This window comes from Canis lupus, chromosome 36 (assembly GCF_003254725.2).
Source record: "Canis lupus dingo isolate Sandy chromosome 36, ASM325472v2, whole genome shotgun sequence".
Classification (NCBI taxonomy): Eukaryota; Metazoa; Chordata; class Mammalia; order Carnivora; family Canidae; genus Canis; species Canis lupus.
In genome coordinates this window covers 22,866,068-22,889,141 of record NC_064278.1, presented here as the reverse complement: position 1 = coordinate 22,889,141, position 23,074 = coordinate 22,866,068, and the positions used below count along the sequence as shown (strand labels likewise).

General features: G+C 36.9%; 1 protein-coding gene across 2 annotated transcripts in view; it reads left to right on the top strand.

Moving 5' to 3' along the window:
* Nucleotides 1-23,074, top strand: part of SESTD1 (SEC14 and spectrin domain containing 1) — a 142,567-nt gene that overhangs the window by 96,846 nt on the left and 22,647 nt on the right. For both annotated transcript variants that reach the window (XM_025460349.3, XM_025460350.3), the window contains exons 10-13: nt 4,835-4,957; nt 13,537-13,731; nt 14,251-14,365; nt 15,795-15,954. In XM_025460349.3, the coding sequence (XP_025316134.1) occupies nt 4,835-4,957; nt 13,537-13,731; nt 14,251-14,365; nt 15,795-15,954 (593 nt within the window). The remainder of the gene's footprint in view (nt 1-4,834; nt 4,958-13,536; nt 13,732-14,250; nt 14,366-15,794; nt 15,955-23,074) is intronic.

The window sequence follows — 23,074 nt, the reverse complement described above, 5'->3', positions numbered from 1 at the left end:
CAGCTTACTTGAATAAAGAAACTAGAGAAGGGAGATGATAATGATGGTATTTATGATAGTGATAATAGGTAATGAGATTATTGTTAAAAACAAATAGCCTGGGGACGCTTGGGTGACTCAGTAGGTTAAGTGTCTTCCTTCAGCTCAGGTCATGATCTTGGAGTCCTGGGGCTCTCTGCTCAGTGGGGAATCTGCTTCTCCCTGTCTCTTTGCCCCTCCCGCTGCTCATGCTCACTCTTGTTCTCCCTCATGCATGCTTTCTTTCAAATAAATAAAATCTTTAGAAAAAAATTAATAAAAAGAACAGATGACCCTTATTATAATTGATTGTCCTTGAGTGTTACACATTAGTGGGTTAGAACATTAATCATCCTGTAATGGTTCCTGTTCTCTCTTTTACAAAGGTCTCATTTTAGGCATAGATCTATTTCCCTTACTAGAATGATTACTTAAATTTAGCTATTTAGTAATGTGTATCGATCATGTTAGCATCCACAGAGCATAAACCGCACTGTCTTCAGTCTTGCAAATTTGGGGCAAATGAAAACAATTTTTGTTTATGTAAAGATAATCATAAAGTTGATTATCATGGCTTATAGTAAATTAGTAAATACTGAATCTTTCCAGGTTTCTTTTTTACTGTCTTATCACTGAAACCATAATAAAAGAGAAATCAGGGGTACCTGGGTGACTCAGTTCATTGAGCATCTGACTCTTGATTTTGGCTCAGATTATGATCTTAGTGCTCAACAAGGATTCTGCTTGAAGATTCTCCTTCCTCTCCCCCTGCTGGCATTTTTCTCTTTCCCTCAAACAAATCTTAAAAAAAAAAAAAAAAAAATCAATAGCTCTAATAGATAAACTATATGATAAGTAATAACCATTAAAATTATCATTTATTCCCCACAGTTTTAAATCAATGGCGTTAGAGTTCATGTGGTATGTAGAGGTTCTCTATGCTGCTGCTACTGCTGCATTTAAAAATTAGATTTTCATGTGCTTCTAGGTAGGAGAGGATGCCACTTGACTGAAAAATTGTGTTGTTATTATTTACTCTGGCAGTAATTACAACCAGCATTGCAAATGTTATTTCTAGAATCATCCATGTGCTTTTCTTCCTTTGTAGAAAGGAATCATATAGATGCAAAACAGGATACATTCTGAGTTGCATAAGTATACAGCTCAAGGCTACGCTCCTTGTTTCCCCAATTCTTTCTTCAGGTCAAGTGCTTGACATTTGCTTAACATGTTCTTCTGCCTGGTTTGACCCCACATTCTTCCAGATATACTTTCATAAGTCTTTAGAAATTAGCCTGGCTAATTTCTAATACAAAGAATGTTGTATAGTTACATCATGCATTTTTGACCTCTGCAAATATTTTCATGGTAGATTTTAAGAGCGATCTCCAAGGTTATACTTTGCATATAAATAACCATTTGAGCGGGTCACATTGGTATGGATTGGGCATGAAACTGCTTTTGCAGTAAGTTAACATTCAGATTGAGCAAGATGTCCTGATTAAAATGAAGTTTTATAGCCTAGTTTGGCAAACTACCATCATTAATGCATTTAAATAGACTTGCTTACTGGGGCATCAGCCTCAGTTTGCATCATTTTTATTAGAAATAGTCATACATTTACTGTGTCTACATTACTGATATTGCACACTAAGGAAAGTTACTTTCAGCATGCATTAACTATATGTGTACTTGACTATGAAACTGATTTTATTTTCACCAAGAGTATGTCTTCGCTTTATTGAAAATTTACTTTTAAATTTATGACTCTTTGAAAGTTCAATGCTAATGAGTTGTTTTTCCCCAGGTATCATGATTTATATTAACTTGCTTATTTTGTTTGTAGAATATTCTAAAATCAAAGCTTAAATGTTTAAATAATATTTTAGTTTTTAAAAAGTAACATATAACACATATTTAATTACTTAAACACTTTTGAGATGCTTTCATTCCACTCTTAGTTTTAGAATTAGGTATTTCTAGTGAAGTAATTATCTTGTTTAAAATACTTAAAAGCTAGGGTGCCTGGTTGGCACAGTTGGTTAAGTATCCTGGAGTCCTGGGATCGAGTCCCACATCAGGCTCCCTGCATGGAGCCTGCTTCTCCCTCTGTCTGTGTCTCTGCCTCTTTCTCTGTCTCTCTCTGTCTCTAATGAATAAATAAAATCTTAAAAAAAAAAAACAAAAGAAATGGAAAATGGTTTCAAAATGTTTACATAAGCTTCTTTAAAATTTATACTTTTTGTTTCCATTTTTTCATTTTTTTCAAAGATTTTATTTATTAGAGAGAGCGCGTGAGCACGAGTAGGGGGAGGGGCACAGGGAGAGGGAGAAGTAGGCTCCCTACTGAGCAGGGATTCCTAACATGGGGCTTGCTCCCAGGACCCTGAGATCACAACCTGAACCCAAGCCAGACACTTAACCTACTGAACCACCCAGGAGCCCCATTTTTATTTCCATTTGAGAAAATGTTGAATAAAACACTAAGGGACTTCCTTAAGAAACTCAGGGATCTTACTATAAAAATGCAGATGTGAGACAAACTATAAAGAGTGGACACATCAATGAGAGAAAGGATAAAAACTATATGATCATTTCAGTAGATACAGAGAAAGCATTTGACAAAGTACAACACCAAAACTATGTTGGCTAAGACTACCAGTACTATGTTGAATAAAAGTATTCAGAGTCGGGATCCCTGGGTGGCGCAGCGGTTTGGCGCCTGCCTTTGGCCCAGGGCGCGATCCTGGAGACCCGGGATCGAGTCCCACGTCGGGCTGCCGGTGCATGGAGCCTGCTTCTCCCTCTGCCTGTGTCTCTGCCTCTCTCTCTCTGTTACTATCATGAATAAATAAAAATTAAAAAAAAAAAAAAGTATTCAGAGTCACATCCTTGTCTGGTTCCTGACCTTAAGGGAAAATCTCTCAGTTTTTCCACTGAGTATAATTTTGGTTGTAGGTTTTTTTTTATATGTGGCCTTTCTCATTACTTCGTTGAGGATTTTTATCATAAATGAATGTTGTACTTTGTCAGGAAAAAGAAATGAAAGGCGTCCGAGTTAAGGAAGAAGTAAAATTCTCACTATTTGCAGATAACATGATACTATATGTAGAAAACCCTAAGGATTCCCCTGAAAAACTACTAGAACTGTTAAATGAATTCAGTAAAGTTGCAGGATACAAAATCAGCCTACAGAAATCTGTCGTATTCCTATACACAACAATGAAGAAGCATAAAGTGAAATTAAGACTACAATTCCATTACAGTTGCACCAGAAACAAAATACCTAGGAATAAACTTAACCAAAGAGGTAAAAGACCTATACTCTGAAAACTGTAAAACATTGATGAATGCAGTATATCTGTAATACTTTGTTATAAAGTTCTAAGATAAGCCTGTCTGTCCCCTGGGTCTGTAATATTATGCTATGGAGACACCCTCATTCACTTCTTAGGAACTACCCTAAGTTTACATTTAGGGCATAACCGTGCATCTGCTATTGAATTTCTTATTTTAATTTAGTAACAGGTAAAACTTGATAGTATTTTTTCTGTTAAAATTACTTCACTGTGGGGCAGCCTGGGTGGCTCGGCAGTTTAGTGCCACCTTCGGCCCGGGATGTGATCCTGGAGACCCGGGATTGAGTCCCACGTTGGGCTCCCTGCATGGAGCCTGCTTCTCCCTCTGCCTGTGTCTCTGCCTCTCTCTCTCTCTCTCTCTCTCTCTCTGTGTCTCTCATGAATAAATAAATAAAATCTTTAAAAAAAACTTACTTCACTGTGTGCATGTAGTAAGTGTGTGTGTGTGTGTGTGTGTACGTGTGTATGTGTATGTTTGTGGGTAAAGAGTTTAACAGAACTCTTCCTGCATGAGACTTTGATCTTTGCGTAACTGTCTAGTTCTGTAACCTCTAAAACTTGGAATGTTAACTATTGCTTTTATAGTAAAAATTACTCTGGATCAAGAGTGGGAGAACTATTAATATTTGATGGAAGGCACAACTTTGAGCATCCTTGAATTGAGAACTTTTATAGTGTGCATGAGCAGTGTGGGCTGTGGGGTTTTGATGCCAGAGTGTCCCTCAAATCTGTCCCATATAGGGACTTAGCAGAAGAAAAATGCCTGGCAAACTGTAGTTCCTCACTTTATATCCTACTGAGTGGTGCCAGTGGGACTTCCGATGGTCTGTGGGTCTGCATGTTTATTTCATCCTAAGACCCATAGAAGGGTAATGTAGTAGTATAATTCTGCAGTTTGTCATTTTCAGAGTGACGAAAAATAACATTTTAACTTTGTATTATTAATTTACTTAATTCATTTAGTTTTATCAGTACTTTGAGAAGAACATTTGGCTATGAGTCTGGATACATGGCTTTTAGTTCTGGGTTTTTAATAATGGATTATATTACCTTGGGCAAGTCAGTTAATCTCTGAAATTCAATTTCCTTAAGTGTTAGATAAGAAATTTGACCAATGTCATTTCTAATGTCCATTCCAACTCAAAATCCTATAGTTCTCTTATTTTCTTATCATCATAAGTTAATTTTTAATCCTCTTTTATGGAAACATTCCATATTTCTTTTAGCCTGGCAGATGATCAGAGAGCTGAAAGCCTAAGGTGCTACAGTGTACCTTCTTTCAATTTTGGTTTCAGAAAAGTCAGATTATAGCCACATAGTTCTAAAAGAATCATTTACTGCCTTTACAATGGAATTTAAAGAATTTAAAAATAGCTGAAGAGCTTTGGGAGGAAAAAAATGGAATGTTTGAAAAGCTTTTGATTATTTTAAGATTTTGTCTCAACTTTCATTTATAGGTTGTGAACTGGCTTGAGGGGCCTGGATCAGAACAACTTCGAGCCCAGTGGGGGATTGGAGACTCCATCCGGGCCTCCCAGGCCCTACAGCAGAAACACGAAGAAATTGAGAGCCAGCACAGTGTGAGTGCTTTTCCTCTGCAAGTTTCAGTGCTGTTACTACTGTGCATAATTAGTAGCGTGTGTGGTACTGAGGGTCCAGTTGCTATAAACTTTTTTATAGAGATACAAAGATAGTACATTTAATATTTAGAGGCCGTAAAGTGTATTTGACCACTTAGTTTGTATGTTTTGTTTTGCTTTTGGTTCCAATACAGTTTAATTATATATTTTTATAGAAACAAAATTCATGTGAAATTTTACAAATTACAATGACAGAATAAAGAGTGATAGTACAAAAACAGAACCATTGTCTGTTGTTCTGAGACAGAAATTATGATCCTTAAATCCTCAGAGGAAGACCTGGGACGTCCCTGCTTTATTAGGGAATGTATGGTACAATTTATGCCTGAGAGTAAGTAATTCCACATTTGTTGCATTAATCACAACTGATGGAGTGTGAGTGCAAAGGGTGCAGGAAAACTTTCCATCCTTTGTGCATTTAAGGGCTTCTGTTTGTAACTGAAGGGGATGTTAAATCATAGTTCTAAAATTAGAATAGAATTAGTATAGGCAGATAATAGATAATTGTTCAAGAGAGTTTAACTTGTGTATGGAGAAAATTGATATATGTTAAGCTCTTACTTTGTTATAGTTAACTCTTCATTATTTAGAAAGTGATCATCCACTTTGTGGATCAATTAGTTCACCCCTTTTCTCCCCCAAGTCATATTATTTCTTGTAGTAATTTAAATAAGTTGACTAGAAAAGTGGAAAAATAAACTTGAAATTCATTAATTTCTACCTCTTTAAATTATGTCTTAAAAAATTGATGAGTTTACATGCACACACACAGCATTCAACCTTGCGTATAATATGAAGAATAGAACACCTTTCCTCTAAATAAGTAATAAAAGAAGCCAGTCTTCCCCTCCAAGAAAACCAAATCCAAGTGATCAGAAGACACTGATTGGATTAATGTGTTAATTGGGAAAAAAGATCATGTATTCAGGGATGACTATAACATGCATCCTGATCACTAGGATCTAAATGCACAATAATAGAGAACTTAAAAATTGATTAATTGTAACTTTAAACTCTGCCCGGATGAGATTAATGGATTATCTGAACATCTAATTTTTTTCTTTCCTTTTCAACTTCCCTAGTTGAAGTGGTAATTAGAAGTTGGATAGTATTAACAAATATATATTTTAACTAAATGACATTAAAAATAAATGTTGAATATACTTTTCTCAGGAATAAATTTGAATTGTTGACCAAGTATCATTTGTTTTTTTACTAAAGATATATTTAACAATATCTAACATTACTATTTTCCTATTTAATATTTATCATTCTGTTTAGTTCCTTATATTGTTTTCTTTATAATATTCCCAAATCAGCTTTAATAATCTGCAATATTGGCAGATAAAAATATGCACTGTAATCTAGCTGAGAGAATAATATAGAAGAGGTATCACAAGATTTGGATTTGGAATTATATAAAGATAGTGTATATATTGTCTGGTCTGATTAGTACTTGTAAGAAATTGATTGCTGGGGAGGGAGAGGGGAGGAGGAAGGTAGAGGGAGAAAGAATCTTAAGCAGGCTCCATGCCTAGCGTGGAGCTGCAAGCAGGGCTCCATCTCGCCACCCTGAGATTGTGACCTGAGCTGAAATCAAGAGTCAAAGCTTGGCTGAGCCACCCAGGCACCCCTCTTGGTACTTCTTAAATAATTTAATTCTATTGATATTTTTGATATTGACTTTGGCTTATTTAAACCCTGTGGATTATTCTGGAGCATGTCACTACAGTATAACTATATCCTATGATTTGTCCCCCTTTTTGGTTCTTTTTTTTTTTTAATTTTTTTTATTAAATTTTTATTTATTTATGATAGTCACACAGAGAGAAAGAGAGAGAGGCAGAGACACAGGCAGAGGGAGAAGCAGGCTCCATGCACCGGGAGCCCGATGTGGGATTTGATCCCGGGTCTCCAGAATCGCGCCCTGGGCCAAAGGCAGGCGCCAAACCGCTGCACCACCCAGGGATCCCCCCTTTTTGATTCTTAAAAACAGTATTTGCTGTGGAACATTCTAGACTTCATCTAGAGGAATTAGTTATGAAAGTACCCCCCGAAGTCCGTTCGGTAAAGGTATATGACGCATGAGGGTCCCAAAGGTGGGATTTATCTATATTTTATTATTTTTAAAGATGTCAAGAGGAATAATTATACTTAGAAGTTGGATTGTATACCTGTTATAAAGAAGTTCATAAAAGAAATTGAAAAGCACATTTTATAATGGATATAGTATGGAAGAAGTTACAAATGATATATATAGAGATTATGTTTAAGTTTTTGTTTTGTATTTTTATAAAGTTTGAAAATCATTTTAAAGAAACCAATAGCTTATGGATAGCTCCGTGTGTTTAAATTTACTTCTATTGTGAAATCAGAATAAAATGTCAGAACTTTTTGAATTGGAAAGGATCTTCTAGATTTCTTCTAAAACCATCACCTTATTTTTATACATGAACAAACTGGGAGAGAACACTTTTCGATCAATGGGTAGTTGGGCTAGGTTGAAACATCTATCTCTTTATAGTCATGAAATTCTTTTTCCTCTCTATTTCTCTTTCTCTCCCCCTTTCTATGTCTCTCTCTCTGTCTTACTTGCTTACTAGCTCACTCTCAGAGAAAGCTACTAAATTTTCATGGATATGCTTAAGATAGTTCTTTTTTTTCATTCCTGTACTCTTAATACTTGAGGACACACGCACCACATATATTGATGTTTACGTTCAAAGAATGGTGCTCAAAGAAAAGAAACATTGATGACTTACTATGAATATCGTTTCTCTAAATGATGTATGATATTCAGTGTCAAAATTGGGAGGTGGCACAAATTGGGTGAGAGTATAGAAGAAACAGGATTGGCCACGAGTTGATAGTTATTGAAGATGGATGGCACATGGAGTTCATTATACTGTTCTTTCCACTTTTGAATAGTTTGAAATTTTTCATTCTGGGTTTACAAATGAGAATTGCATTGTTTTAACCAATAGGTGGCACTACGCTGTCACCTTGAGAATAGGTGGTTTGATGCAGGATAAGTATATTAGCTTATGATGTTCTAATATGTTATTAAAAGCTTTCTTTTCTCTTTGTAAATAAGAGCCAACACGTTAAAGCATATATTGGAATTCTTCAGGTCTTAATGAAATTAGGACAAATTTCTAGCATATTGATTGCTTAATAAGGGTAGAAATTAACATACCATTTTTATTAAATCACTGTCAAATATTGCATTTTAGATTCTTCATAAAAGCATAATTTATAAAGCTAAAAATAAATCTAAATTTATTAGAATTTATTTAGTATTAATATACAGAAAATGAAAATCTTACTAATATGTAGTTCTTTTTCAAGAAATGTCAATAGGAAGTTTATTTTTTTAATATGAGGTAAGCACAACAAAAAATATTAAGGTATAAGAAAATGATTATAGTAATTTAAAATACATTTTAGGGATCCCTGGGTGGTGCAGTGGTTTGGCACCTGCCTTTGGCCCAGGGCACGATCCTGGAGACCTGGGATCAAATCCCATGTCAGGCTCCCGGTGCATGGAGCCTGCTTCTCCCTCTGCCTATGTCTCTGCCTCTCTCTCTCTCTCTGTGTGACTATCATAAATAAATAAATTAAAAATTAAAAAAAAATAAAATAAAATACATTTTAAATTGTTTTAGTTTGATAATCATATTTTATCTTTTTGTTTGAGGTAGGTGACTGTTAGGAAAAGCACCTCATAAGAATGTGTAGAAGTATAAATTTCTGAAGCTGTAGCATTCTGTTTGTATCTCCCATCTCACAATGCTGACTTTTGGTCTTCAAAGAGAACACTGTTGTGTCGTGCCTAATAGTAAGCAGCAAAACAGATACACATGAAGAGCCAACACTCATCTCTCCCGAACATATTAGCCTTAAGTGAGCTGGCAGTGTTTCTTTCCTCCTAGACTGGGATTCCTATTTCTTGGTGTAAGTATAAATAGCCATTATTTCACCAGCTGTGCATTACCACCAACTCCCCCATAATTCCACTGTCAATCCTGATGACTACCTCTGTCCTAATATATGAGCATTCAAGCTCATTTCTTACCAACCATCTAAATCTAAATTACATATCTTGGAATTGATTTTTTTTTTTCTGTGCAGTTAAATGTCCATAAAAGGTAGGCCAGAGGATGCCCAAACTGAACTGAATGCAGCCTGTCTGCCTAAGGTTCTATAAATTTTATATTCTCCTATTTCCTGGGAAGAAACATGTGATTAACTTGAAAAGAGAAAGAGGGAGAGAAAGAGGAAAAAGAGTCTCTGCACACCAGATTTTTTTTTTCCTTACATCCCAGTGAAACTGATTATTTCTTTAGGATAACGTCAGTTCCTAATGTGAGCATCTTTAATTTCAGGTGCTAATTTCAAGAAAAATATTAGTTCTTAAATTGTTTGCATCCTTGTTCTGGTTACATTGGCCTTTATTTTACAAGTTCAGACTAGGAAAAAAATCAACTCCAGGATGATTGTCCTTAAACCTTAGTGGTCCTAAGGAGGAGTCACCTGAAGTGATTGTTAAACTGACTGTTGGCAGAGCCAACAGACTGATTTAATAGGTCAGGGGTGAAGCTTATGTATTTTTAGTAAGCACCCCTGGTAATATCACATAGATAGTTCTCACTCTTAAGACATACTAACCCAGGATGTTAATTTTTAGTTTACTCTTTTTTTCTGAATCATTACTGTTACTTCTTCAAAGAATTGGATCTATTTGTTTAGAGCATTAGCTAAATTTACAAGTACTATAGAGAAGACTGGGGGATCCCTTTCTATTTTATTTATTTTTTATCTTTAAAGATTTTATTTATTAGAGCATAAGTGGGGGGAGGGGTGGCAGGGAGAAGGAGAAGCAAGGCTCCCTGCTGAGCAAGGAGCCCCATGCAAATGATCTGAGCTGAAGGCAGATGCTTAATCAACTGAGCCACCCAAGTGCCCAGATGCCTTTATGTTTTAGAACACTACTATGATATTTTTCTCAAGTAGTATTTTCTGCTTTAAATCCACCTCCATTAATTTTTATGATCACTATGTGGTTTCAAAAGTATTTTACACACAGTGTTTTTTTTTTTTTTTTTTAAAGATTTTATTTATTTATTCATGATAGTCACAGAGAGAGAGAGAGAGGCAGAGACACAGGCAGAGGGAGAAGCAGGCTCCATGCACCGGGAGCCCGATGTGGGATTCGATCCCGGGTCTCCAGGATCTCGTCTTGGGCCAAAGGCAGGCGCCAAACCGCTGCGCCACCCAGGGATCCCTACACACAGTGTTATGTGATTAAATTTATATAATAACCAATAAGATAGGTAAGACAGATAATATTATCACTGTTGTATGGAACAGGGTTTTCAACATTGGTTCTGTTGACACTTTGGGCCAGATAGATCTTTGTTGTAGGGGCTGTCCTTTTGCATTATAGGGTAATTTAGCTGCATCACTGGCCTCTCCCCACTAAATGCATTAGCATTGCACCCTCTCAGTTGTGACAGCCAAAAATGTTTTTGGATATTGCAAAATGTTCTCTATGAAGCAAAATAACCCCCAGTTGAAAAATCATTGCTATAAAGAAAGAAACTGGTTCTGAGAGATAAGTGACTTAATGAAGATCATACCCTTTGTAAGGAGCAAAGACCGACCTTGAGTCCATCTTTCAAACCCATTATTCTTTTTGCTACATCTGACTACATTATCTATATAATAATATTAAAAGATTTCATAGTAGTTCAAGCAATAAAACAGTATGACAAATTAGAGAAGCCCAAGTTTTAGGTACAGGGCACAGACCACCTTTAGAGCAGTACCTGTTACCTGCTTAATTTAATGTCAGCTAATCTACAGTGTCTAATATAAAGTGTTTTATATGTTCATTCAGTGCATATTAATTGAGCACATGCTAAATTCATGTGATGTTCTAGACTCTTGGGTATGTAGCACTAGCTTATAAAATGGAACTTCATATTGGGAAAAAGGGAATGGGGAGCAGGTGAGGCAAGGCTTTTAGGAAAGGCATCTCTGAGGAGATCACATCAGTCAGAAACCTTGAAATGATAGGAAGGAGGAATTCAAGCAAAAGGCAGTTCAGATTGAGGACACAGAAGTAAAACCGCTGTAGGCAGAAACTTACTCGCCATGGTAAAGAACTAGCAGGTATGTTGCTATGTTGCAGTGCAGTGAGCAAGGCAAGGAGTCACACAAAACTGTGTTTCTGGGGGAGTCAGGCCAAATGTCTGCTAAGCCCACAACAGGGAACTTGACATTTATTTAAATGTTATGTGAAATCATTGGAGGGGTTTTTGGGCAGAGAACTGATTTATGTTTTTAAAAGATCACTGGCTACCATATGGAGAATAAGGAGTAGGGCCAAACAACGAAATAGGAAGACAGGAGACTAATAGAATGGAGGCAGCAGTTGTAATGAGAAGTTGTCAGGATCCTGAGGTTGAGCCAGCAAGACTTGCTCTTGGAGGAATCAGGTGTTTGGCCTTAGCTATTCTTAAGATTGGGAAGACTGGGAGAGAAGCAGGTTGGGAGGCTATGGAATTAGTAGCTTTGGAGGGCAGGTTAAATTTTAGATGTCTAATATCCAAATGCAGGTTGGTTATCACTGTCGGGTTCAGGAGAGGGGACAAGGTGAGGATATTAATGTGGGAATTATCAGCATATAAATGTTATGTAAAGGTATGGGACTAGATGAACTCACCCAAACCCAAAGAATATTGATTTAGAAGAAAAGAACTTTTGGAAAACTGAACCCCAGGTCATCTCTAAATTTAGAGGGCAAGAAGCAGAAGGGCTAGCAGAGGAGCTGTTGTGTCTGAGAAAAGAAGAGAAAAAGGGATTCTAAAGAGAAAGTGGTCACCTTTGTGAAACTCAGCTGAGAGCCCCAAGTAAGATAAAGAATGAGAATTTGGTAAGAGCAGGAAGGACAAAAATCCTGATTAGAATGGATTTAAGAGGGGTTGGGAAATGAGAAGATAGAGTGAGTATTAGATGGTCTTGGTCTTGAGTTTCTTTTTTTAATTGAAGTTTAATTTATATACAGCAACATATATATATGTATGTATGTATATATATGAAGTACACATCTTAAGAGTATTCTTGTTTTTTAATGTAAGATACTGTAAGTTATTTGTATACTGGTAGAAATAATCCAATTGAAAAGAATGAATTGATGGGAGAGAGAAGATAAGTGCAAGAGCAAAGCCTCATGTAGGAACAGAGGACAGAGAGTGCAAGTGAAGTGACCGCCTTAGAAGCAGGGACAGTTCATCCACTATTTTAATAGGGAGGGCAAAGCACAGGTCTGCAGAAAGAGGGAGGGTCATAGATGTGTCAGTGAGAAGATGAGAGAGTTCTCTTCTCTTTGCTTCCTAGTGAATTAAGAAGTTAGATTTTTGGCTGAGAATGAAGAGAGAGAGGGAAAGAAAGTTGGAGATTTAAGGAGTGAAGAAACCTAATAATCAGGAGAATGGGAAAATAAACCTTCTAGAGAAATGTAGGATTGCTAAAGGCCTATTTGAGGTTACTTATATATACTTTATATATTTTTATATAGATATATAGAGTATATATATTTATATATACTATAACTTTAAAAAGACCGCTATTTGCATAGTTGCTATTATCTAGCCATGTTGTTACCCTGGTGTAGGTATACAGTAGGTAGAGAAACCAGGTCTGAGGTCTTGACAGGTGGATTGGATGGAAAGAAGAGAGCGGGGCATGAGCATGGATTATGCTCTGGGAAGTGGTTATAGCTTGACCAAGGCAGAAGTGAGGACATGGGAGTCTTTAGTGCTGGACCTTAAAACAAGCCGGTCACTGGATTGGGCAGTCTCATGGGTTGTAGGATTGAGTGTCCTAAATGGTATGAATGGGAGAGTCAGTAGCTGGTGGTTAGAGAATGCCATTCTTGAAGTTAAGATTGGGGAACTATATAGTAGTATATGATTATGACAAGAATGTGTATCTGTTAGAATAGATAGTTGAGGTGGTGTGGGGGCAGGATGGTTGGAAGTAAGGAGGGAATAGGGACAGAGTTAAGAGTGCTGGGTGGATGCGTTACGGTGGGAGTCTGTGGGAAGGCTGGCCCAGAGAGGGGGACCATGACCTTTGCCAAACTCTCTGGATGTGGGTGTGTAATGGAAAGGTTGGAAGGATGTTGTCTGACAGCATACACTCTAAAGGGGATGTGGGTTTTGAGAGTAAGGGAGAAGAAATGGTCTGGTAATAGTTTTCTCTGAGGGTGGAAAGGTTTCAGGTAGAATGAGAAAGGAAAGGAAATATTTAGATGACCGGAATGAGGATATAGGATAGATAATGACCTTGACAGGAGTGAGTTCCGGGGGTTGGGACTTCTTATCCTCACTTTAATAATTTTGCCTAAGAAGATTATCATGTATGTTACTGAGTCTTATCTGGAGAAATGATAAAATGTAATGTAGTTCTTCGGGAGCCGATTTGATCCTTAATTTACAACATGTCTGTTATAGGAATGGTTTGCAGTATATGTGGAACTTAATCAGCAAATTGCAGCACTCCTAAATGCTGGGGATGAGGAAGACCTTGTGGAACTGAAGTCATTGCAGCAACAACTTAGTGATGTTTGCTATCGACAGGCCAGTCAGCTGGAATTTAGACAAAATCTCTTGCAAGCTGCTCTTGAATTTCACGGTGTTGCCCAAGATGTAAGTGTCTACTCTCATTGCTTTTCTGTTCTTCAAATGATCTGAACACTTATCTGCACATAATTTTTGCAGGTTTGCATGTCTCCTAATTATTTTTCTGGAATAAAATAATTTTCTCGTGGGGAGATGATAAAAGTCTTTGATTTTTAAAAAAATTTTAATTTTTAAGTCATTTTGCATGCTAAGCCTTTTTTGTCAAAATAGTCTTCCAACCTAGTAGATATATTTCATCTGGACTGTTTCTCTGTTTATGCTTTATAACGTAGATTGAAATGGAAGTTTCAGTACTTTTTTACATTCTGCTGACCTGGATATAAATCTTTGTCTTCCTGGTGCATGCATCTGTTTTCTGTCTTTTCAGATAACATGTATTCTAATTATTCGTCCTTGTCTTTTAACAGCATAGTCTTTTTTCAAGTGTAATTGTGATAACCTCATTAGATATAAACCTCATTAATCATTAAACACTTTAGATGCTGATTACATCAGGGTTATCTCTTTGGTGTCCCTCTGCTTTAGTTGTCTCAGCAGTTGGATGGCTTATTAGGGATGTTGTGCGTAGATGTAGCACCAGCTGATGGAGCATCGATTCAGCAGACTTTAAAACTGCTTGAAGAGAAGCTGAAAAGTGTTGGTAAGCAGATTTTAAAAATGCTGAAACATAAGGGTTCTTTTTTTAGAAATATCATTACTGTGGTTAGACAAGTCAACTTATACTGAACTAATTATAATTATTTATAGGAAACACAGAAAAAATTAGTGTAAAATAGGTTTTATTCACTTGAAGGATGTAGTACATGCTAAAATTTTTATTTTTCATTGATGGTCAGTCACCCTTCCTTCATTGGGCCTTTAGCCTTCCTTTTTACCCAGCTATATCTACAGGTGCTATGTCTTGCATATAGTATGAACAGTTATTTGTAGTGCATGCATAAGCTGTAATTAGCTGTGGAGTGTTCTGTGATAAACCCTGTATGCCCCAAACTGTGTTTTATGCAATGATTTTTGTTGTTGCTATATCCTAACCTTGTGAATAAATAGTCGGTTTGGTTCTGTGCATTTGTTTCTCCAAACTGGGAATATTGCCAAGGATACCTACTCTCCCAAGGAGAGGATGATCCCATTTTACTTGACACCAAGGCCTTTTACATTTTATTACAGTAGGAAGGAAATACAGTGAATTTCCCTAGGTCATGACTGGAGAGGAGATAGTGGATGTACAAATGGGAAGTGAGGGTTGTTCTGGGTGGGATAAAAGGGCAGAAGGGAATGGAGGTGATGAAGCAGAAACCTAAGACAGATTCAGTAGAAAATGGTGACACGTGATCGAAGCCAATTAGTTAATTATTGAAAAGGATTTGAGAGAATGGGTTTGAAAAATCATGTTTATATGGGCATTTTACTTGTTTGCAGCTTTGTTATTTCAACACATGATAGGAATAGTACATATTTTGTATTTAATTTGCCAAATGCAATTTATTTCATAGTGTCAGAAGTTTTCTGGAGCCATACTTGTTTAAAAAAGAAAAAAAATTTGTTTGCTTGTCTGGTTTGGAGTATTGTAAATCTATCCTAAATATTACTTCTCATTAGGTGTAAGCTGGAAGATGCCTGAACTCAAAATACTCAGCATCCTTTTTCACAGTGATAATAAATTGCTCGAATACTTTGAAGTCTTGTAACTCATACATTATTTTGAACAAAATGTTTGCCATGTTTTCCTAAAAATTGGACTACGTAAAAGCACAGCAAAACAAGTTGAAAAATCTTACTAATCAAATAGAAATTCCCATACTTTCTTCTTTTTTCAGTTTTCAAAAATAATTGTCATCAGTGGAAATTCTCTTTAGGTAGAATTTTGCATGAGAGGAAGCTCCAATTTGCACCACATTTATAAAGATGTTTATTGCTTAAAGTGTTCAGAGAACCCCATCCCAAGGTAGTTTAAGGTACAAAGCTGTCATTCTTGGAAGACAAGTACAATATCTGCTGAGAGGATTTACTTGAGGGTGGGGAAGCACTTTCTTTGTTTAAGAGATTAAATCTAGGAACTTTTGTTTTAGATGTAGGATTACAAGGTTTACGTGAAAAAGGTCAAGGACTTCTGGATCAGATCTCCAATCAGGCATCCTGGGCCTACGGAAAGGATGTAACCATTGAAAATAAAGAAAATGTGGACCACATACAAGGAGTGATGGAAGATATGCAGCTTAGGAAACAAAGGCAAAGTTTGACTGTTAATGTTGATTTTTGTTAAAATAACATAATATTAAAATAGGAAGTGATAGATGTTTTCTATACAAAATACAAGTTCTAACCTGTTATATAGTAGGTATGTAGTAGGTTTTAGTGGATGTAATTATTATTGTATGTAATTGTACTAACAAATAATGATAATTTGTCCAGTTAATGGAACTTTTACCATTTTTATTCTGTGGTAAAATTTCAGTTTACTCCCTAAGTACTTCACATTCCATATCTCCAGTATAGTGTATGACTCTTTCATCTTTTAAGAAAACACTTTTTGGGAGAATTTTGCTCTTCCATTTTCATCTGGTTTAGAGTTGCTATTAAATGTGCTATCTGCATTGATCAGTTTCTTCATCTAAACTTCCAACTCACAGATTGTCACACTCCCATTGTACTCCTATTTGCTTGAAAGGATTAGACAACAGACTCTGGGTAAGAGGCTATTTAGCTTTATTTCATGGAGAGCTGGGAATTTAAAGGATTCTTTGAAAATTCAATTTGAAATAGCAACTGGAAAGCATTACAAAGTAAAGGATTAAATTAATATATGAAAGTAAAACAGTGTAGCACAGTTGTAGGAAATTTTTGCACACTTAGAAATTTTAGGGTCATCAGCAAAACCTCATGGAAACAATCTCTGCATCACAGAGAAGATACTCATTAGGCAGAAATTCCTTCTAGGCTCACATGCAAACTCACCCATTTTGTTATTTTATTCTAATCACAAAGGATGCTATACCCCTGTTCTTAATAAGCCACGCACCCTTATGTCTTCCCTGTGTTCTCTCATTCTCTACTCTGATTTCTGCTTCTCATTTAAATGCTTAAATTTCTCTTATTAAAAAACAAAACACACATGCATATACTTTCTTTGTCAACCCTTTCTTACCTTCTAGCCATAGAATCTCCTCTCTAACAGCCAGGTCATTTGAAGGTCATATGAAGGTACAATCATACTATTATTTCTCACTGCCTCCCACTTACTTTTCAGCCCTCCTCAGTCTGACTTCTGCCCTCACCATTTCACTGAACTTGCTCTTACTGAAGTCACCAGTGACTTTGTAATTACTATGGAATAATGCTTGATCTTGTTCAAAATCCAGGTAGTATTTTTGGTCTTCACATTGCTTGATTATGCTAAATAGCTTTGGATATAACTTCTTGAAACTCTCTTGAGACTTTCTGATGACCTTGTCTTTTGGAAATACCCTCATGATCCTGGCAATCTCTTTCTTCTCAGTTTTCTTCACTGGTTTCTTGTCTTCTAGCTAATTGCACTCTTTCAGGGTTGGTTTTGAAGCCAGATCCTCTTACTCTGTGTGTTCTCCCTGCACAGTCTCACTACTTGAATGACTTTCTTTTATTTGATTGTGATTAAGTATATATGGTTCTGACCCAGACCCCTGTCCTGTGCTTTGGACCCATAATTATACTTGGCCTACTTAGTATCTCTAGGTGGATGTTCCACACATTCCTCAAACCTGGTATGTCCAGATACTTGCTCTCTTAATTTTCTGTCTAGGTTGAAATTACTATCAGCTACCAAATTTGGGATTTATCCTAAAATCTGTACTCTTCCTAATCTTGTATAGCCTGATCAAATGTCTAAGTTCTGCTGTCTCTGAATTCTGAACATTTTCTATTTAAAATCTCTTTTATTTACCTCTGGCCTTGATCCTCTCTAGTCTGTTGTACATAAGAATAATTATTGTAAAGTACTTATCTAATCAAAAAAATCACACTCAGTGATTTCCTGTTTTCTCAGATGTTCAGTCTCCTTGAAATAATGTAGGAGACCCTTCATAATTCAACCCTACATAATCTAATATCCTGCAACTTTCCCATGCAGAAACGGTTTTTTTACTTTCCTGAATGCATCGTGCTGTTTCATGAATCTGTGACTTAGAATACTTCTTTCTTCATTTTCTACCTGATGGATTACTGCTTATTCTTCAAGACTCAGGGATATTTACTGTTAGAAGGCTTTTTAGATTTTTAAGGCATATTAGTCAACTTGTTCCTTCCTGCTTCTAGAACTCTTTACATACATCCATGGTAACACTCACCACATTGTTTGTTTAGAAGTCTACTGCCCAAAATGAAACCAACTTAATAGTTGAGACCATGTCTTAATACTTCTCAAACACATTATCCAACACTTGCATTAATATCTATGATATCATCATCGTTTAAGTGTCTTAGATTATTGTTTAGCTTCAGATTTAAAAAATTCTTATCCTCACTTCCGTTTAGCCTTGTAGAATTACTTTAACCAAGTTCATTTTAGTAGTATGTTACGGGCTTTTTATGAAGGGCATTCTTATTAAAAAATAGCCTTGTGACAATGGTTTCTATGTAGCTTCTTTAAGAACAGTGACTGTAGTGGAGCTTAGTGCCTCCAGGGTAACTGGTCATTGATGTTTGGGATTGTAGTGATTCCCCCTTCCATCTAAAGTATAGTGAATTGCATGGGAACAAAGAGAATGGATCAGAGCTAAATTAGTTCAAGTCACCTTAAAAGTTCAATATGTTTATTATACATGGCCGACCACAGTAAAATTTTAAATTACTCTGAATTGTGTCTGTCTTCACCTAGAGATCAATAAGTTTTTTTCTTCTTTGGAACAAATACGGAGTAGTTTTTTTAAAATTCAAAATTAGATATTACTTTGGGTAATGTAATATAATGAAAAGTTAACTTTTTATTTGTGAACTTTATTTAAAATGCCCTTTTATTTATTTTCTATTTTTTTATTTTTTATTTTTATTTTTTTAATTTTTTTATTTATTTATGATAGTCACAGAGAGAGAGAGAGAGAGAGAGAGAGGCAGAGACATAGGCAGAGGGAGAAGCAGGCTCCATGCACCGGGAGCCCGATGTGGGATTCGATCCCGGGTCTCCAGGATCGTGCCCTGGGCCAAAGGCAGGTGCCAAACCACTGCACCACCCAGGGATCCCTATTTTCTATTTTTTTTAAATAAATTTATTTTTTATTGGTGTTCAATTTACCAACATACAGAATAACACCCAGTGCTCATCCCGTCAAATGCCCCCCTCAGTGCCTGTCACCCATTCACCCCCACCCCCCGCCCTCCTTGCCTTCCACCACACCTAGTTCGTTTCCCAGAGTTAGAAGTCTTTATGTTCTGTCTCCCATTCTGATATTTCCCACACGTTTCTTCTCCCTTCCCTTATATTCCCTTTCACTATTATTTATATTCCCCAAATGAATGAGAACATATAATGTTTGTCCTTCTCCGATTGACTTACTTCACTCAGCATAATACCCTCCAGTTCCATCCACATCGAAGCAAATGGTGGGTATTTGTCGTTTCTAATGGCTGAGGAATAGTCCATTGTATGCATAAACCACATCTTCTTTATCCATTCATCTTTCGATGGACACCGAGGCTCCTTCCACAGTGTGGCTATTGTGGACATTGCTGCTAGAAACATTGGGGTGCAGGTGTCCCGGCATTTCATTGCATCTCTATCTTTGGGGTAAATCCCCAACAGTGCAATTGCCGGGCTGTAGGGCAGGTCTATTTTTAACTCTTTGAGGAACCTCCACACAGATTTCCAGAGTGGCTGCACCAGTTCACATTCCCACCAACAGTGTAAGAGGGTTCCCTTTTCTCCGCATCCTTTCCAACATTTGTGGTTTCCTGCCTTGTTAATTTTCCCCATTCTCACTGGTGTGAGGCGGCATCTCATTGTGGTTTTGATTTGTATTTCCCTGATGGCCAGTGATGTGGAGCATTTTCTCATGTGATTGTTGGCCATGTGTATGTCTTCCTCTGAGATTTCTGTTCATGTCTTTTGCCCATTTCATGATTGGATTGTTTGTTTCTTTGCTGTTGAGTTTAATACGTTCTTTATAGATCTTGGAAACTAGCCCTTTATCTGATACGTCATTTGCAAATATCTTCTCCCATTCTGTAGGTTGTCTTTGAGTTTTGTTGACTGTATCCTTTGCTGTGCAAAAGCTTCTTATCTTGATGAAGTCCCAATAGTTCATTTTTGTTTTTGTTTCTTTTGCCTTAGTGGATGTATCTTGCAAGAAGTTACTGTAGCCGAGTTCAAAAAGGGTGTTGCCTGTGTTCTCCTCTAGGATTTTGATGGAATCTTCTCTCACATTTAGATCTTTCATCCATTTTGAGTTTATCTTTGTGTATGGTGAAAGAGAGTGGTCTAGTTTCATTCTTCTGCATGTGGATGTCCAATTTTCCCAGCACAATTTATTGAAGAGACTGTCTTTCTTCCAATGGATAGTGTTCCCTCCTTTATTGAATATTAGTTGACCATAAAGTTGAGGGTCCACTTCTGGGTTCTCTATTCTGTTCCATTGATCTATGTGTCTGTTTTTGTGCCAGTACCACACTGTCTTGATGACCACAGCTTTGTAGTACAACCCGAAATCTGGCATTGTGATGCCCCCAGATATGGTTTTCTTTTTTAAAATTCCCCTGGCTATTCGGGGTCTTTTCTGATTCCACACAAATCTTAAAATAATTTGTTCTAACTCTCTGAAGAAAGTCCATGGTATTTTGATAGGGATTGGATTAAACGTGTAAATTGCCCTGGATAACATTGACATTTTCACAATATTAATTCTGCCAATCCATGAACATGGAATATTTTTCCATCTCTTTGTGTCTTCCTGAATTTCTTTCAGAAGTGTTCTATAGTTTTTAGGGTATAGATCCTTTACCTCTTTGGTTAGGTTTGTTCCTAGGTATCTTATGCTTTTGGGTGCAATTCTAAATGGAATTGACTCCTTAATTTCTCTTTCCTCAGTCTTATTGTTAGTGTATAGAAATGCCACGGATTTCTGGGCATTGATTTTGTATCCTGCCATGCTACCAAATTGCTGTATGAGTTCTAGCAATCTTGGGGTGGATGTTTTTGGGTTTTCTATGTAGAGTATCATGTCATCGGCGAAGAGGGAGGGTTTGACTTCTTCTTTGCAAGTTTGAATGCCTTTAATGTCTTTTTGTTGTCTGCTGAGGCTAGGACTTCCAGTACTATGCTTGAATAGCAGTGGTGAGAGTGGACATCCAGGTCTTGTTCCTGATCTTAGGGGAAAGGCTCCCAGTGCTTCCCCATTGAGAATGATATTTGCTGTGGGCTTTTCGTAGATGCCTTTTAAGATGTCGAGGAATGTTCCCTCTGTTTACTCTGAAGAGTTTTGATCAGGAATGGATGCTGTATTTTGTCAAATGCTTTCTCTGCATCTAATGAGAGGATCATATGGTTCTTGGTTTTTCTCTTGCTGATATGATGAATCACATTGATTGTTTTACGAGTGTTGAACCAGCCTTGTGTCCCAGGGATAAATCCTACTTGGTCCTGGTGAACAATTTTCTTAATGTACTGTTGGATCTGATTGGCTAGTACCTTGTTGAGAATTTTTGCATCCATGTTCATCAGGGATATTGGTCTGTAATTCTCCTTTTTGGTGGGGTCTTTGTCTGGTTTTGGAATTAAGGTGATGCTGGCCTCATAGAACGAATTTGGAAGTACTCCATCTCTTTCTATCTTTCCAATCAGCTTTAGTAGAATAGGTATGGTTTCTTCTTTAAACATTTGATAGAATTCCCCTGGGAAGCCATCTGGCCCTGGACTCTTGTGTCTTGGGAGGTTTTTGATGACTGCTTCAATTTCCTCCCTGGTTATTGGCCTGTTCGGGTTTTCTATTTGTTCCTGTTCCAGTTTTGGTAGTTTGTGGCTTTCCAGGAATGCGTCCATTTCTTCTAGATTGCCTAATTTATTGGCGTATAGCTGTTCATAATATGTTTTTAAAATTGTTTGTATTTCCTTGGTGTTGGTAGTGATCTCTCCTTTCTCATTCATGATTTTATTAATTTGAGTCTTCTCTCTCTTCTTTTTAATAAGGCTGGCTAATGGTTTATCTGTCTTATTAATTCTTTCAAAAAACCAACTCCTGGTTCTGTTGATCTGTTCCACAGTTCTTCTGGTCTCGATTTTGTTGAGTTCTGCTCGAATCTTTATTAACTCTCTTCTTCTGCTGGGTGTAGGATCTATTTGCTGTTTTTTCTCTAGCTCCTTTATGTGTAAGGTTAGCTTTTGTATTTGAGTTCTTTCCAGTTTTTGAATGGATGCTTGTATTGCGATGTATTTCCCCCTTAGGACTGCTTTTGCTGCATCCCAAAGATTTTGAACGGTTGTATCCTCATTCTCATTAGTTTCCATGAATCTTTTTAATTCTTCCTTAATTTCCTGGTTGACCCTTTCATCTTTTAGCAGGATGGTCCTTAACCTCCACATGTTTGAGGTCCTTCCAAACTTCTTGTTGTGATTTAGTTCTAATTTCAAGGCATTATGGTCTGAGAATATGCAGGGGACGATCCCAATCTTTTGGTATCGGTTCAGACCTGATATGTGACCCAGTATGTGGTCCATTCTGGAGAAAGTTCCATGTGCACTTGAGAAGAATGTGTATTCAGTTGAGTTTGGAGGTAAAGTTCTGTAGATATCTGTGAAATCCATCTGGTTCACTGTATCATTTAAAGCTCTCGTTTCTTTGGAGATGTTGTGCTTAGAAGACCTATCGAGTATAGAAAGAGCTAGATTGAAGTCACCAAGTATAAGTGTATTATTATCTACGTATTTCTTCACTTTGTTTATTAATTGATTGATATATTTGGCAGCTCCCACATTCGGGGCATATATATTGAGTATTGTTAAGTCCTCTTGTTGGATAGATCCTTTAAGTATGATATAGTGTCCCTCTTCATCTCTCACTACAGTCTTCGGGGTAAATTTTAGTTTATCTGATATAAGGATGGCTACCCCTGCTTTCTTTTTGAGGACCATTTGTTTTGTTTTGTTTTTTAATTTTTTTTATTTATGATAGTCACAGAGAGAGAGAGAGAGAGAGAGGCAGAGACATAGGCAGAGGGAGAAGCAGGCTCCATGCACCAGGAGCCCAATGTGGGATTCGATCCTGGGTCTCCAGGATCGCGCCCTGAGCCAAAGGCAGGTGCTAAACTGCTGCGCCACCCAGGGATCCCTTGAGGACCATTTGAATGGCAAATGGTTCTCCAACCTTTTATTTTCAGGCTGTAGGTG